The following is a 16298-nucleotide window of genomic DNA, read 5'->3' as shown; positions in this document are numbered from 1 at the left end:
AGAAGGATGCTCAGACAGGTAGAGATTGCGCAAAAGGTTAGAGACAGAAGCCCTGCGGTGTCTTTACTGACTCGGGGACGTAAGAGTGATGGGAGCTGTCGAGAGGAGAGATGGATTCCCCGGCCATCTCGTCTCCACCCAGTCATTGTTCATGAGCTATGGCTGCCAGACAGCTGTCGGTACCTGCCCCGTCTGACAGATGCCTGCTGCCACTCAGTCCGGGAATGGTCCACAATCTGCGTCACCTTCTCGCTGGCTGGATCTCATTGTGAGCCAAAAATCAACGACTGGGAAGAGATTGATTTATTCCCAGTTAGCATTTCTCAGAGGTGCTTCAGCCATTTGTCGAACACATTACATTAAAAGGTGCCGTGGGTAGGATTGGGAAGATCCAGGACTTAGTCCAAAAAATGTGAACATCGACAACTTCTCAGTCCACCCCCCCCCCACCCTTTCTGCTAAAGCCCTAAACGGTCTCCTAAGCCCCTCCCCCCACAATGGAGAATGGATGTGTGTGCATGAGCAGTGATTGACTAGAGGTGTAATGGTGCGTTCTTTTTGTCTTGTAATCGCGACTAGTAGCTCGAGCGTGACGTCACATCCGTGTCGGAAAAAACGAATAACCGCGGGTTGTTGCATTCTTTTTGTCACACAATACTACGAGTCGGAGAAAAGATGGATTTTTGTAACATTTTTAGTAACATTTAGGATTCTATTCACCCAGTTATTGACATATTACACACATATTTCACAGTTTGATACATGAAAATTACGTTTTGATTAACGTTAGGCTACTGCAATACTTTCTGCTCAAGACTCTATTAAAGCAGTCAGTCTCAGCTGCACAAGCTACAAAATAACTAATTAGGCGGTATTTAACTCCTAATAAGACTGTAGCGACATGCCTATAGGTAGCAGTATACAGCGCTATGACTTCTTCATTTGGTTACAACAACGACAAAAGTGCTTAAAATTGTAGAAAACCACAATGTTTACTACGTGTGATGCACGACGTAGCCATCTTTGAAAGTGAGCTCGGGGTCCTCTGAGTTCAGACGACTTGACGAGTCGTATATACGACCTCGGTGGCGTTCTTTTTGCAACTTCCGGTTCGTAACTCCGGAAAACGACTTTTAAATCGACTTCGGTGGACAAAGAGTTGGGACTAAGAAATATGAAACCAAAAACATAGAGAGCACTTCCCTGCAGAAAGAAATGTCACTTATTTGGTTATGTGCATCTTATGCGCGCCACGTTCTTAAGCCAATATGACAATTCTGTCTATTCTCCACTTCCAACTTTGTATACAAAAAATGCATAGTAACCCCATTAGGGATGCAAATGTTAAACTCAACAGGCTTTTACAACACCACGAGTGGTATCATGTGTAGTAATAGTCATATCTGGTTTCAGTGGGTGGTTGAACCAAAAGCAAACAGTGGAAAATGTAAAAATCTGGGCTAGCATCGCCTGACTGATGCCTATTTCCTTGTTTTTGTGCATTTGTGTGTGTGTGTGTCAAGAGGCCGGGAGGGGGGCGGTGTACTGTGAGACTAGCAATAGATTCTCTTGATACTAGAATACAATCTCTTTTGGTACAAGAGGTGTGGGTCTCTGCAAATAATTTTTCACAGGCTACTGCACATCCTCACAAATACTTAAAACGCACACACGTGCAGTGGGCACCCACATACATCTCAGGGCAATGTGCGGTCTGTTATTAGAGACATTTCCTATTGCTCTTACAGCTCTCGCATGCTAATAAACAGAATCATTAAGTCATGGCGGGTGGCGGCTGGTGGAGCTGATCCATTACCGTCTTTTAAAAAAATGATGGCAGAGAGAAATAGGATCTATTAAAAGGCGGCAATCAAAGCGGCATCACCACTTGCAAGCACGTCACGTAGCCTATTCAATCTCACAACCCATGAAGCAATTAATTCATGTCAATACAAATACACAAATAGTTTCCTTTAGCTCATCAGGGCCCCGCGCAGGTCCTACGGCTGCGCTTGTGTTTATTTGCGTCTCGCTGCCTCTGTGTGAACATGCTCAGTGAGGTGAACCTGGAAGAGCAGGTGTAATTGGGTGTGGGGGGGAAAAAAAAGGGAACCTTGTGGTCTCCCTGGCTAAATTAAATCAGACAATCTTCTCCTCTCCATTTCCTCCCCCAGACAACAGGCACATTGTCTCCCCTCAGGTTTGTTATTATTTCTCTGATCAGGTTGGACGGAGGGTGACGCAGATGACGGGATGATGATTATTCTCTGAAAACAGCCTCCCTTTGAAAGCACGGAGGTGGGGGGGCGGGGGGAGCCTGTATCTGGCTATGCCTCCTCCCAGCTAACTTCAATTAATTTAACTGCAGAAACACTAAAAACACACCCAAGAAAGAAAAAATAAAATCTCTAAAAAGGGTGCTCTGGCGCCTGGTCAGACAGGAGTGGATTAGTGAATGCGGAGGATCAATGCCCCATGTGGTAAATCATTAAGCGCCATTATTTCTGTAAAAGGGAAACTCCCAAGAGAATGCCAACCCAGATGTGTTGCCACCCAGACAGTAACGACCAACGGCTAAACGAGTTTCTTCGAGTCAATATCTCAATGCGGAGGGATCCGACACGCTGAGAAAGCATTCTCGGCTTGATGAAGCCGCTCCGATAGAAAGCAGGTGTGAAGCCAGTGTAAGCCACATGGTGCGATTCCGAGGAGGTGAGAGAAGTAAAGTGAGAAAAAAAATAATAAATTGAGCAGCGGGAGAGACAAAAGGCTTTCTGATTGAGGCTGTGAGTTGATGAAAGTGGGTTCTGGCTTGTCTGGATCCGTAGGAATGAAACCAGTCTGCATTTAAATGCATCTGTGGAGAAGCACTGCTCCATCACACGCCTTTGTTTCCAAAGCTACTATTCCCAGTCCTATCGACGTAGATGGGTTACTGCTTTGCATTTTGACTATGGAAGACTAGAAATCCTCCTCTTCCTGAATCCCCTCTTCGCAGAATTTCATCTCTCCTTCTATCTTCATCCATCGTCCCATGCTTGCATGTTTTATATATATATATATATATATATATATATATATATATTTTTTTTTATTTTTTTATATTTTATTATTATTATATATATATATATATATATACATACATACAAACACAGTACAGGCCAAAAGTTTGGACACACCTTCTCATTCAATGTTTCTTTATTTTCATGACTATTTACATTGTAGATTCTCACTGAAGGCATCAAAACTATGAATGAACACATATGGAATAATGTACTTAACAAAAAGTGTGAAATAACTGAAAACATGTCTTATATTTTAGATTCTTCAAAGTAGCCACCCTTTGCTTTTTTGATAACTCTGCAAACCCTTGGTGTTCTCTCAATGAGCTTCATGAGGTAGTCACCTGAAATGGTTTTCACTTCACAGGTGTGCTTTGTCAAGGTTAATTAGTGGAATTTGTTCCCCTTATTAATAAAAAAGCAAAGGGTGGCTACTTTGAAGAATCTAAAAATATAAGACATGTTTTCAGTTATTTCACACTTTTTGTTAAGTACATAATTCCATAGGTGTGCTTTAGTTTTGATGCCTTCAGTGAGAATATACAATGTAAATAGTCATGAAAATAAAGAAACACATTGAATGAGGTGTGTCCAAACTTTTGCCTGTACTGTATGTATGTATGTATGTATGTATATATATATAGTATGTATATATGTATATATGTATGTATGTATATATTATATATATATGTATAGTATATATATATGTATATATATATATATATATATATATATATAAATATATATATATATATAAATATATATATATATATATATATATATATAATATAAATATATATATATATATATATATTTATATATATATATTTATAAATATATTTATAAATATATTTGTGTGGATGACTGATAGTTTTCAGGTGTTTGTGGTGTTTTGCAACAGACATAATGCAGGAATTGTTCCTAAAGTGAAAATACAAATGTCATCTTCAACATTCAATATATAAAAAAAAAAAAAAAAAACTGGCTGTTTATTTATAGATTTAAGACACAAATATTAGACATTAAAACCAGGGGAAACATCAGACTTCTGTTTGTTGTTACACAAGAATAAAGACTGAGCCGAGTTATTTCAAAAGGCTGTTGACACACCGGCATTTCCCTTGGGTGGGTATACGACTCTCAGTGCATCGTAGTGCAGTGCTACAGCACAGTGAAGTCATGTTGTTGTCAAACATGCCCCACATATTACGGGTGACGCCGCTTTCAATTTTGAATTTAAGACAACAGAATCAATCACATTAGAAACAAACCGCTGACACAGACAGACTTGCGGCGGTATATCATGAATGAACGCCACGGCTGAGCGGGTCAAGGTAGAAAGTGCGTACACTCGTCGGGAATGCAATCTGTCATGCGCTGCAGATTGGCCAGGACTAATGAGCCCTTCCATTACAGTGCATAGAAAGCTGATAGTGCTGGAGTGCTATTTTTGCACAGTCAAATTGCAGTTCGATTTTCACCTAACAAAGACTCAGCAACATTCGCCAATCAATAGGTGTCAAAAAGTCCCCCCGCTTCTGATAATAGACAAGCACACAAGGAAGTGAGCGCAAATCTACAAGCATAAAGAATCAGCGGGTAGGGCGGAGGGTGTAGGGGACAGGAGGGGTGAAGGCACCAGGATGATGGAAAGTGCAAGAGACAACATCATAGAACAAAAGCTACAAGACACTGAGGTTGTTTTTTTTACAATCAAAATATAACACAATATATTCTCTTGAAGACGTAAGGCATTTGTGGCATCTGGAAAAGATTCCCTTTCTTTGTCTGGGAGAGTCCAGAATGTTTGTCAAAATGACAGAAACAAAATTATATTGTACATAAATGAAGTGTGAAGCACACCGCGTCAAAGAATTTCCCATTTCTGACATCTGTCGGGCTTAACAGATGCTCCGCTCAGCTGCCTACCCAGGCTCCTCTCTGAGTCAGCCCGGCTCACCACTAAAGCCAAGGATCTGACTGGCTGTGGAAATTGAGCCTGATGGTAATTGATTGCACATAACTTTGTGTGCCTCAATTAAAGAAAGTTAGTAGCTAGTGAGGAATTAAAAAAAAAAAAGTTTGAGAGCAGAACAGACGTGGCCATCCATATTTGTCACAGCAGCCCTCTTCAAGGTCAGCTCCCGGGGAGGGGGGAGGAAGGGGAAGGGGAGGGGAGCAGGGTAAAAGAGATGGCTGACAGAGAGAGAGAGAGAGAGAGAGAGAGAGAGAGAGAGAGAGAGAGAGAGAGAGAGAGAGAGAGAGAGAGAGAGAGAGAGAGAGAGCCAGCCTGACAGCTCAACAGGGCTGACGGCTGGCTGAAGCCGACACTGAAGGACAGGAGGAGGTAGCAGGAGTCTGGTCTGCTGGTTTTAGGGGGCGTGGTCCATGGATGGTCCAGAATTATTGTCGTCAAAGTCCCGTTGGTCCATGGGCTCCGCCCTCGGCTCTGGCAGCCTGGAGAGAAAACGAGAATCAGAGACGAATTAAGTGGCCGCAAGTCCTCCAACTCTTCTTCTTCTCCTCTTTCACAAACACCTGCGTGCGGCAACAAAAACACACATCCCACCCACCCGCACACACCCTCCCAGCATGCGCGCATATTATGGAAATCTAATAAACCTTTGTGAAATGTAATCAGCTTCAATCAAGCTACGCCTTAAGCAGAAATCATCCATTCTGTCGGCGTTACATTAGCAGCTCTGTGGTGACAGAGACAAAGTGATCGCTAAATTGCAGGGACCTGTAGCAATCCGAGCCTGGCTGATAGATTCAATTTCACCGGAGACAGTCTACACTAATCATATGCTCTAATTGGACAATGTTGTAAGGGTGATAGAGCACTGCTCCGCCCTAAGACGCAACACTCTTCTGTAACTTCTCTCATTCCACCCTCCCCCCCCCCCACCACCACATAGCTACGGTATATCCATTTTCAGAAGACTATGTCTCAGCATGTTTTTCTAGACACACACTTACTGTATGGGGGTGCTGTTTAAATTCAATGAGATTCAATTCACTTTAGAGCTAAGCCATCTAATTTCACCACTCAAATGTTTCCTTTGAAACCATCACTTTCTAAGACCTCGGGCCGCTAGTTTGCATTTATATTTGTGAATTTACTGCCATCTATTGCGTTAAGAATCAACAACGATGATGCCACTCAAATCTCTGATGTCATCCTGATGTTCTATAGGGCACACACTGGAGTCAAAGTGAGAGTTAACTGCAATGGCAGCTTGACTGACTGTGCACTTATTTCTTTTTGTTTTTTGGGGGTTTAGAGATGATATAACTAACAAGTTCAAGGTTCAAAACCTAACTTGCATGTGGTCGTCTGTTTTCACTGTCAGTTGAGCACCTACATTAGTATGTAAGCACAGTGCTAAGCTCGGTTATCTAGTTATTACATTTGGAGGGAGAGCGGTTCATAACAACAAATTAAGCAACGGGTAACAAGCCAAATTATCTCTCACACAAATAGTAACACAATACAGTATGCGAAGCGAATGACTCATTTCCCAGAACAAGCACAGCGAGCATAAAATAAAAAATAAAAAAATGATACAAAAACACATAGATTACATAGTTACTGTAGCAGGAGCAATAAAATCAGACCGCCAGTCATGATGCGAAACACTCGTACAGTATAGTTGTACAGTATGCCAATGTGGTCATGGGAGAAAGTGGTTCACTTATAGTTAAATGTACAGCGTCCTGTTAAATGTTCTGCCTGTCAAGGTACAAAATGAGTTTGGAGTTTAGTGCGTTCAAATTAAATATCGGTTGAATGTGGTTAGCAACTGGTCAGGGTCACCACATACTGGAGCTGTGATGTTTTAGGAGATCCTATTATTCATGGCTAAAAAGAGTTTTCAATGTTGTTTAACCTCACGTGCGGTGTTTGGTGTTTTAAGCCCCCAACGTCATCTTCCAGGCAGTGCTGCCGGCACTTGGATTAGGCAATGGTTAGGGTTAAAGGAACACGCCGACTTATTGGGACTTGAGCTTATTCACCGCAGAGTTAGACAAGTCCATACATACTCTTCTCATCTCTGTGTCTCTGTCTGACGCCCCCAGCGCTAACTAAGCCTAGCACAGATCCTGGAGGTAACCGGTTCCAACTAGCCTACTGCTCCCAATAAGTGACAAAATAACGCCAACATGTTCCTGTTTACATGTTGTGATTTGTATAGTCACAGGGTGTACAAATAACAACGTCACATGAGACACAGTCGTCTTCTAACTGTATACAAACTGGGAACTATATTCTCAGAAAGGTGAACCACTGCTACTTCTGCTACTTGGGCGGAGTGATTTGCTCGCAGCACCTGAAGCCCTGTGGTGAGGAGCAGAGAGTTCGCCTGGAGTTGGCTCAGAGTTGGAGTAATAGAGTCAACAATTACTAGATAGTAAAAGCATAGTGACCTTGTTATTTGTACACCCTGTGACTATACAAATCACAACATGTAAACAGGAACATGTTGGCGTTATTTTGTCACTTATTGGGAGCAGTAGGCTAGTTGGAACCGGTTACCTCCAGGATCTGTGCTAGGCTTAGTTAGCGCTGGGGGCGTCAGACAGAGTTACAACACGCACGGAGATGAGAAGGGTATGTATGGACTTGTCTAACTCTGGGGGTTACGGTGAATAAGCTAAAGTCACAATAAGTCGGCGTGTTCCTTTAAGGTTAAGGTTAGGGTTAGGTGCCTTGAAGTCGACGTTGGGGGCTTAAAACACCACCAAGCCTACATTTAACCATGCAGTTGTGGCTGAACAAACATTAAACTTATGTCTATAATGCAATATCTGCATTAGACAGTCGTGTTGTTCAAGATATGAACACATTTCTGTATAGAATCCTTCATACAAGGAAGCAGCTAATTAACACATTATATATTGATGTAGTGTTATTTTGTCGTCTTCGTCTTGTACCACTCTGTCAAAGACACATTTCCATCCATCTGTGCTTGTCAAACTCACTTGCTTTAACACTGTACCGTTCCACCTCTGTTTTACTGCCTTTGCTGTGTGCAGCACAATCTTTGAGAAAAAAAAATCGACACGTCGGTTAATAGGCTGCGATATCCCTGAGTATTCCTGTCTGACACCCTACTGCTGGCAGAAACAAAGAGCTGCTCCCTTTCCCTTCCTGCACCTTTTCGAGGAGCGACTCATCAACACGCAAACTCACAACAGGGCATCTCATCAAAGAGCAGCCACAAACGCGCGCACGCATTAACGCACGCCAGCACACCCGTGTACACCTATACAGAGTCGTAAAACGTTTTAGTGAACCGTTCAGCCTATCAAAACTAAATGGATCAACTCTGAAATGCCTAGTGGTGAAGTTATAGACAACACTTTCAGGGTTTAACAAAGCAGCAACAATTACATACACACACACACACACACACACACACACACACACACACACACACACACACACACACACACACACACACACACACACACACACACACACACACACACACAACACACAACCAACAAACACAAAAACAAAACACCTCAAGTGCCAACTTACTGACTGCCAAAGGAAATGATGTTGGACAGAGTGCATACACGTATAGTTATACCATCTCTCTTAAGTATACTGTACATCTGAGACATTCATTATTCAAAAGGGCTGTTCCCGTTCAAATTCCTAGCAAACTTACCACTTGTGCTATCTGTACCACCCCAAAAGTTTTCAAATTGTCTACATCGTCTCACAGGCTGTTCACTCTTGTATTGTCAGCACAACACACACAAGTCTGCACTGAGCTAAGCCCTGCACCCTCACACAGCTCCCTCCTGTCTGACATGGGGTTTGGGGTAAAACGTTGGCAGACTTATTTTGTGTAAGGCAAGTTCATCTTGCATCTCCAGTCAACCAAAACATTCACCCCCTGCTCTTGGTGTAGTAAAAAAAAAAAAAAGTAATTACAAATATATTTCATATGGCACAAAGCGAGCCCTCCTCTATGGAGGCAAATTAACTATTTATATTCAAACAGTATTTGCTAAGCCTTAGGACACATGGATGTAATAACTTATTTATTCCACCCGCAGGAAAAAGGCCATTACTTGAGAGAAAGAGAGAGAGAGAGAACGGCAACGATTGGGGTGGGTGGTAGAGAGGGAAGACAGAGTGGAGCTTCAACATGCAACAAAATGTCAGTGGGTGGCTGATAAATTCCCTACAAGTTAAAGCCCTTGCTTTGTTCTCTTTTTCTGTCTGTTCATCTTCCCTGGCCTAAGTAAAAGATCACTTTGCTGTGTGTGTGTGTGTGTGTGTGTGTGTGTGTGTGTGTGTGTGTGTGTGTGTGTGTGTGTGTGTGTGTGAGAGTGTGCGTGCCCTGACGACTGGGTTCTTTCCACCCATGACTTATTCATACACTTTAATGCAGTCGATGTATTATTGATCAGGGACGATCATTGCCTCCTCCCCTTGGTGTGACCATGTCCTGCGGACAGGGGCGGGCTGAGGGCTGGGAGGCCTGCTGCAGAGCTCACTTTCTGGGCTTTAGTGGAACATTGGCTATGCCTCCTGGGTGATGGATGGACAACAGCTTTTGTGTGTGGAAATTTGGAACATTTTGTGTGTGTGTGTGTGTGAGACAGAGAGATAAGATTTTAGATAGGACTGGTAGACTAGAACAAAGCTAATCTTACTAATGTCCCCTCTCTGAGTGAAACAGAAAAGTTTCTCCAATAGCCCTAAAATGAACCCATCACTCATGAGAGAAGTCCCCTGGCTCCGTACGAGGAAAAACAGAGAGCGGGAGCGTGCAGGATGTAGCCTAGACTTTGACTTTTGTCTCTCGCATTCTATTCCTGTTTTGGCCTCGCCCCCATGCAGCTCTCTGGGAGATAGAGGAGGGAGGGGTCCTTGCCCTGATCTAGTTTGAATTCCCTGCTCTTGGCGGAGAAGCTGCAGGACTCTTAAGTCATCATTCCGGAAACACTCCCATCACGCCGCGGCAGCCTTGCCAGCTTGCCTCATTGCCATATGAATAATCATACTGCAGTAGCTTGGATATATGCTCAAGGGGTTTGAGGTGTGTGTGTAAAAAGATGGAGAGACGGGAAAAGGGAGGAGCTGAAGAGCAAACTGGGGCTTGCTGATAGGAGGAGTGAGGTTATTCTTGATTAAGCAAAGAGGTTGAGTGAGAAGAAGGCTGTGTACACAGCGCTGGTGGCAATCATCTTCAGGGGAACGTAACTACTGAAATTTGTATTTCCAAACAGACCTGATGCCATCTAAGCATACTCCATCACATTAGACGGCGGGGCACATTTCTCAAGCCCTGGAGGTCTATAAGGTTTGGTCTAATGAGAGAGGATCCTTAATGGTTATTGATAGAGCCCACGACGACAGACTCCTACCCTTACTCTCCAGCGAAGCAGTGCACTCTGCCACTACTTAATGAAGTAAATCTTGTCGCTTCTGCAGGCCGATTTAACACTACAAACAGCTTTGCGACAAGAGATGACTGCGATATGGAAAAATAGATCAAATAAAAAGGGGGAAAGAAAGGAGTGCGGAGCATTGATGATGTGAGAAAGGGTGAGTGAATTTACAAAAAATACAGGTATTGATTTGTAGATGGCAATCTAATGTAAAAAAAAAAAAGAAAAAAGAAGAAGAGACATACTTCACACTATTATGAGTAATTTACCTTCTCTGTGCTAATGCTCCACTGGATCTAACTGGCCATTATCCCTCTCCTCTCTCTCTCTTGCCATCTTGTCGGCCAACGTCAACGCCTCTTCTATCTATGGATTTATGCTCTTTCCTTTCATCCGACAGCCCTGTCAAGGGTTGTCTAATTTAGAAATAGCCCCTGCACATGCCTTTCATTAAGAGCACCCCTGTGATCTCCCCAACACTTTGCACCGCGATGATCGTGTGCCACCTAGAATTTGAGATACGGCTGTATCCTAATGAGAAGAAATGTGTGGGGAAAACCCCGAGAAGGGCAACGGGGTGCCATGGAGAGGTGGAGGAAGACTTAAGGAAGGAAAAGACACAATTTATCAGAGCTTCCAGGAAGGTGAAGATCAAAGAGCAAAAGGGAGGAGAGCCAGAGCGTTGGCAGGAAGTGACAGCATCTTGATCGGAGCTTTGTTGCCGAGGCTTAGGGCGCCATCCACACGGAAACGCTTTTTGGTGCAAACGCACGTTTTGCATCGTTTTGGCCGATCGTCCAAACGAATGCTGTAAACCCACTTCCTGAAGACGCACTTTTTTGAAACCTGGTCCCAGGGTGAAAAAAATTCGAAAACGCCGCCCTCGCGGCTTCGTTTGGATGGCGAAGCCGCATACTTGCGTACCGATGATGTCATCGCCACACCCCTCGACCTCTAGCCTTGGACCTCGCGACGACGTCTCATAACAACACCAACATAAACCTGCATCCGTCCTAATCATGGATGTATTAAGAGAACGGGTCCTAATGCCCACAACCACACGGCACTGTAGCATCGAAGGTGGCATATAGCTAGCTAGCTTGTGTTTGGTTTCTTCTTCTATTGTCCGTTTTTATACAGCGCACAAGCATGCTCCGCCTCTTCTTCTCCGTTTTTGGTGAATTTCTGCAGCAGAAACAGCGCCACCTATAGGCCTGGCATATGAAGTAGTGAGTCATTTACAAATGGATCCGTTTGGACGCTAATTTTCTTGGAACGATGCCAGGGAAGACGGATCGTTTTGGTACATGTGGACGTGGCCTTAGACACAAGAAAAGGAGGGATGATGTGGAAGTGTGGGAGCCCAGACTAATACTTAAGTTTCTATTAAAGTTCCATTGTCACAGGTTCCTTGGGCCATGATCAGATAAGGTTCTTTTCTCTCATGCTCTAACACAAAGAGCACCGGTAGCGATTGCAGCCAGGAACACAATCATCAACAGTCTTTTTGATATGCGCCTCCAAGTTTAAGAACTTCACACTTCTAAAATTAGGTGTAGCTACTTCACAAAAGGAGACAATGTAGGGCCGTCAGCGGCTACTGCTACTGTGTAAATTACACTGTATAAAAATGACATCAAATTACAAACCAATTTCCTCTGCGGACAAAGAAAAGAGCAGATTGTGGTAGGAAATAAGAGAAACTCAGTGGGTGGTGATAATTGAATCTTCTATAAAAAAACATTTTATTTCAAGGGAGAGAAGCCTTTTACAGTTGATCACTTTTATGAAAAACAAATTGCATATTTTAGACATTTCAGTTGGGGTTTTCATTTAATCTTATCCCAGAGGTTTGTGCAATGTCCATATTTCCCCCTGTATTTATACACTACCCTATTAACAAATAATGCCAGTTTTCACTGTTCTATGCATGGACACACACAGTATATACAGTGCATGACACATTATATTTATGGCAGGTTTTTGAACCTTAAAAAACATGAAATGTTGAAATGTCTTATAGCTAAATACCAATATTTTGGGACATTCTAATTGTAGCTTTAAACGGTATGGCTCTGAACGGCACTGACCCTTGCTCCTTATCTCATAATTCATGTTTATCTAAAGTCTGTACTATTACAAAGACTAAATATGTCCTTAGCTACGAAACCATTTAAAGTTTCACGTTTATTCTCTACTGGTAAAAACGTACAGTACAGGCTAGGGCTGCAACAACGAATTGATAAAATTCGATTATTAAAAAAGTTGGCAACGAATTTCATTATCGATTCGTTGTGTCGCGCAACTATTACGCCACTCAGTCGCGGAGATACATTTTTTTTGAGTTGAGCGCAGAGAGGAGCAGTGCAGTGCGAAAGAAAAGAAAAAAGAGCAGAGCGGGGGTAGAGGAAATACGGAGAGAGACCGGAGAGACCCGTAACGTTGTTCTGAAACACACGGCGGAGGCAGAGAAATCAGTACGACCTAAATCATCCAAGGTGCGGGAGCATTTCACACTAAATAAATTGAAGTTAATTGCAAGATAAGCAAAAGCCGTTAAGCTTTTTCCTCGCCATAGTGCCAATGATGAAGAAAACATTAACGTGAGATAACTTCTATAATCGTTGGATTTCGATTTAGTTTTTTTGACAGGCTTAAGTGTTCATGACAATATATGACCATGATAAATCTGGTGATGACTGATCGTTGTTTAGATACATTAAACCACGTTAAGCTTTTTCACGTTAAGCGTTTTAGAATGTCCCCGACACGGCATGGCACGGGCGCACCACGGTGATGAGTCAGCACCTAAAACGTAAACATGTTGGAGTCCTTGATGAGGAGGAAGGGAGTTTAACAGCCGGGTAAAGTCACTACACTATCCTACTTCTGTTCCGGTTTGGAGTGAGGAACGTAGCGTCCCTCCAGTAGCTCTTCTGGTGCTGCTGTGGCGTTTACTCGTTATCCAGCTGACTAGCATGAAAAGCTAGCGTTAGCTTGTTAATAACAGTAGTAAAACAGGGGTGGTATAGTTTGCAAGACTAAAGACACGTTTTTGTTCACTCGCCTTTTTTGGCCCATTCATTTTTTAATCTGTTGTCATGTATATATTCTGTGCTTTGTCCCATATCAGTTATTGTTGACAAATATATTTATGTGTGTTGTATAAATGAACTTAACTTGCACTTACTACAATGATGGTAATAATTTAATGAATAAGTGTGTGTTTGTGTGTGTGTCTCTGCGTGTCTGTCTGTCTGTCTGTCTGTCTGTCTGTATCTGCTATTTGGGTTACTTACCTTTACACAACTATTAACTAAAACAACAAGTATCGTATTGAGTTGATGTAAATTAATGCTTTTTTGTTTTTTTTATCCGATTCATCGATTAATCGAAAAAATAATCGACAGGTTAATCGATTATTAAAATAATCGTTAGTTGCAGCCCTAGTACAGGCCAAAAGTTTGGACACACCTTCTCATTCAATGTGTTTCTTTATTTTCATGACTATTTACATTGTAGATTCTCACTGACGGCATCAAAACTATGAATGAACACATGTGGAATTATGTACTTAACAAAAAAGTGTCAAATAACTGAAAACATGTCTTATATTTTAGATTCTTCAAAGTAGCCACCCTTTGCTTTTTTATTAATAAGGGAAAAATTGCACTAATTAACCCTGACAAAGCACACCTGTGAAGTGAAAACCATTTCAGGTGACTACCTCATGAAGCTCATTGAGAGAACACCAAGGGTTTGCAGAGTTATCAAAAAAAGCAAAGGGTGGCTACTTTGAAGAATCTAAAATATAAGACATGTTTTCAGTTATTTCACACTTTTTTGTTAAGTACATAATTCCATATGTGTTCATTCATAGTTTTGATGCCTTCAGTGAGAATCTACAATGTAAATAGTCATGAAAATAAAGAAACTCATTGAATGAGAAGGTGTGTCCAAACTTTTGGCCTGTACTGTATCTACAGTAGCATCACTCCAGCCCATTCAAAATGCGGACGCTTGGGTTTTCGCTGCCAAAAAGGATACGAAAAAAGAAAAAACACTTTTGCCCTGAATCTTCTGTCGCCACCTCTACCCATTATTTTTAGAATTGACTATTTTAAAATGTAAGTGATTGCTTTTGAAAGCATGACTGGGTCTGCCCCGTGCTACATCACAGACCTTTTGACTACACATGAGTTGCACAGACTGTGATCTTCAGATGAGACCTGTCAAAGTAGACTGCAGACTAAAAGTAACCATGATCTGCACTCAAGGCGGTGAGACTTTAGAATCACACATCTGAAGAAATCAGGTTAGAGAGGTTGAGTAAAATGCTTGTTTATTATGTAAATTGTAAGTGATGACTTGTTTTTCCACTGCTTTGTCTTTAACAAATCATGTGCGGTCCCGTTATATTCATATTCTGAAACATCTTCTGTATAATACACCATCTTCCTCTGGTAATAGAGTTTCTGTCCTGTCAAGGCAGAAAGAGAGCGCCTCACGAGTGTGACAGCAGTTGTTGAGGAGCGAGGACTCTTATTAAGATTCTGTGGCGAGAGGCTGCTATGTGAGCAGGTGCTACCAGCTCGGCAGGTGTTGGAGGTGGATGGCAGAAAGGATGGTTCACAGCTCGGATTTTATGTCACTGACACACAGGATGGTTAAGTGATGCACAGGAATATATGGAGATGCATACATATGCGTTTCAATTGCTTTATCTTACAGTCAGTGTCACAAATAGGTGACATGCTGTAGGGGGGTGGATGGAGGACACTGCCAAAAACACATGTGGAATAGAGTCCGGATCGGGTCGGAGTTTTCTGTCCGAGCGTCCGACAGAGCCGTGACCGAACGCGGCCCGAGCCCGACAGGCATTAAGATATTTGTGTCTGACCGGACCCGAGCCTGACACAGTTAAAATCTAATTTTTTTCCTCATACTGACACATGTAGGCTACGTTTTTGTGTGGAAAGCCCGCTTTAGGCATTCGGAAATGTCAACAGATGAGCGCATCAGCGCACACGGTGCAACAAGCGCACGTTAATAAGCTGTTACAATGTTCAATGTGTTAACCTTTCCTGCTTGCTTCGTTTCCGACCGTAATCAGAAAACCAGGGGCGACCGGCCCCGCCGTCGGGCTCAGGTCGGGTATCAATGCCTTAATGTGGAACGGATATTGTATTTACTTCATTTTTGCTTGGTTTGCTCAGATTTATGTTGAAAGGGTTCATACTAGAGCTGGGCAATATATGGATATTATATTGATGTCGTGATAAGAGACTAGATATTGTCTTAGATTTTGGATATCGTGATATCATAATACACTCACCTAAAGGATTATTAGGAACACCCTGGTAATACCGTGTTTGACCCCCTTTCGCCTTCAGAACTGCCTTAATTCTTTGTGGCATTGATTCAACAAGGTGCTGGAAGCATTCTTTAGAAATGTTGGCCCATATTGAGAGGATAGCATCTTGCAGTTGATGGAGATTTGTGGGATGCACATCCAGGGCACGAAGCTCCCGTTCCACCACATCCAGAAGATGTTCTATTGGGTTGAGATCTGGTGACTGTGGGGGCCATTTTAGTACAGTGAACTCATTGTCATGTTCAAGAAACCAATTTGAAATGATTCAAGCTTTGTGACATGGTGCATTATCCTGCTGTAAGTAGCCATCGGAGGATACATAGGTACATGGTGGTCATAAAAGGATGGACATGGCCAGAAACAATGCTCAGGTAGGCTGTGGCATTTAAACAATACCAAATTGGTACTAAGGGGCATAAAGTGTGCCAAGAAAACATCCCCCACACCAT

General features: G+C 42.5%; 1 protein-coding gene and 1 long non-coding RNA gene across 3 annotated transcripts in view; one reads left to right on the top strand and one right to left on the bottom strand.

The window, feature by feature from the left end:
- LOC120564131 overlaps positions 1-16298 on the top strand; it is a 70754-nt gene that overhangs the window by 47847 nt on the left and 6609 nt on the right. The window lies entirely within an intron of this gene.
- Positions 4036-16298, bottom strand: part of trim44 (tripartite motif containing 44) — a 56973-nt gene continuing 44710 nt past the window's right edge. For both annotated transcript variants that reach the window (XM_039808853.1, XM_039808854.1), the window contains one exon: positions 4036-5519. In XM_039808853.1, the coding sequence (XP_039664787.1) occupies positions 5435-5519 (85 nt within the window). In that variant the 3' untranslated portion in view covers positions 4036-5434. The remainder of the gene's footprint in view (positions 5520-16298) is intronic.

The sequence above is a fragment of the Perca fluviatilis genome, chromosome 8 (assembly GCF_010015445.1).
Source record: "Perca fluviatilis chromosome 8, GENO_Pfluv_1.0, whole genome shotgun sequence".
Lineage (NCBI taxonomy): Eukaryota > Metazoa > Chordata > Actinopteri > Perciformes > Percidae > Perca > Perca fluviatilis.
Note: the sequence above shows the minus strand (reverse complement) of the source record. Positions and strands in the feature narration are given on the sequence as shown.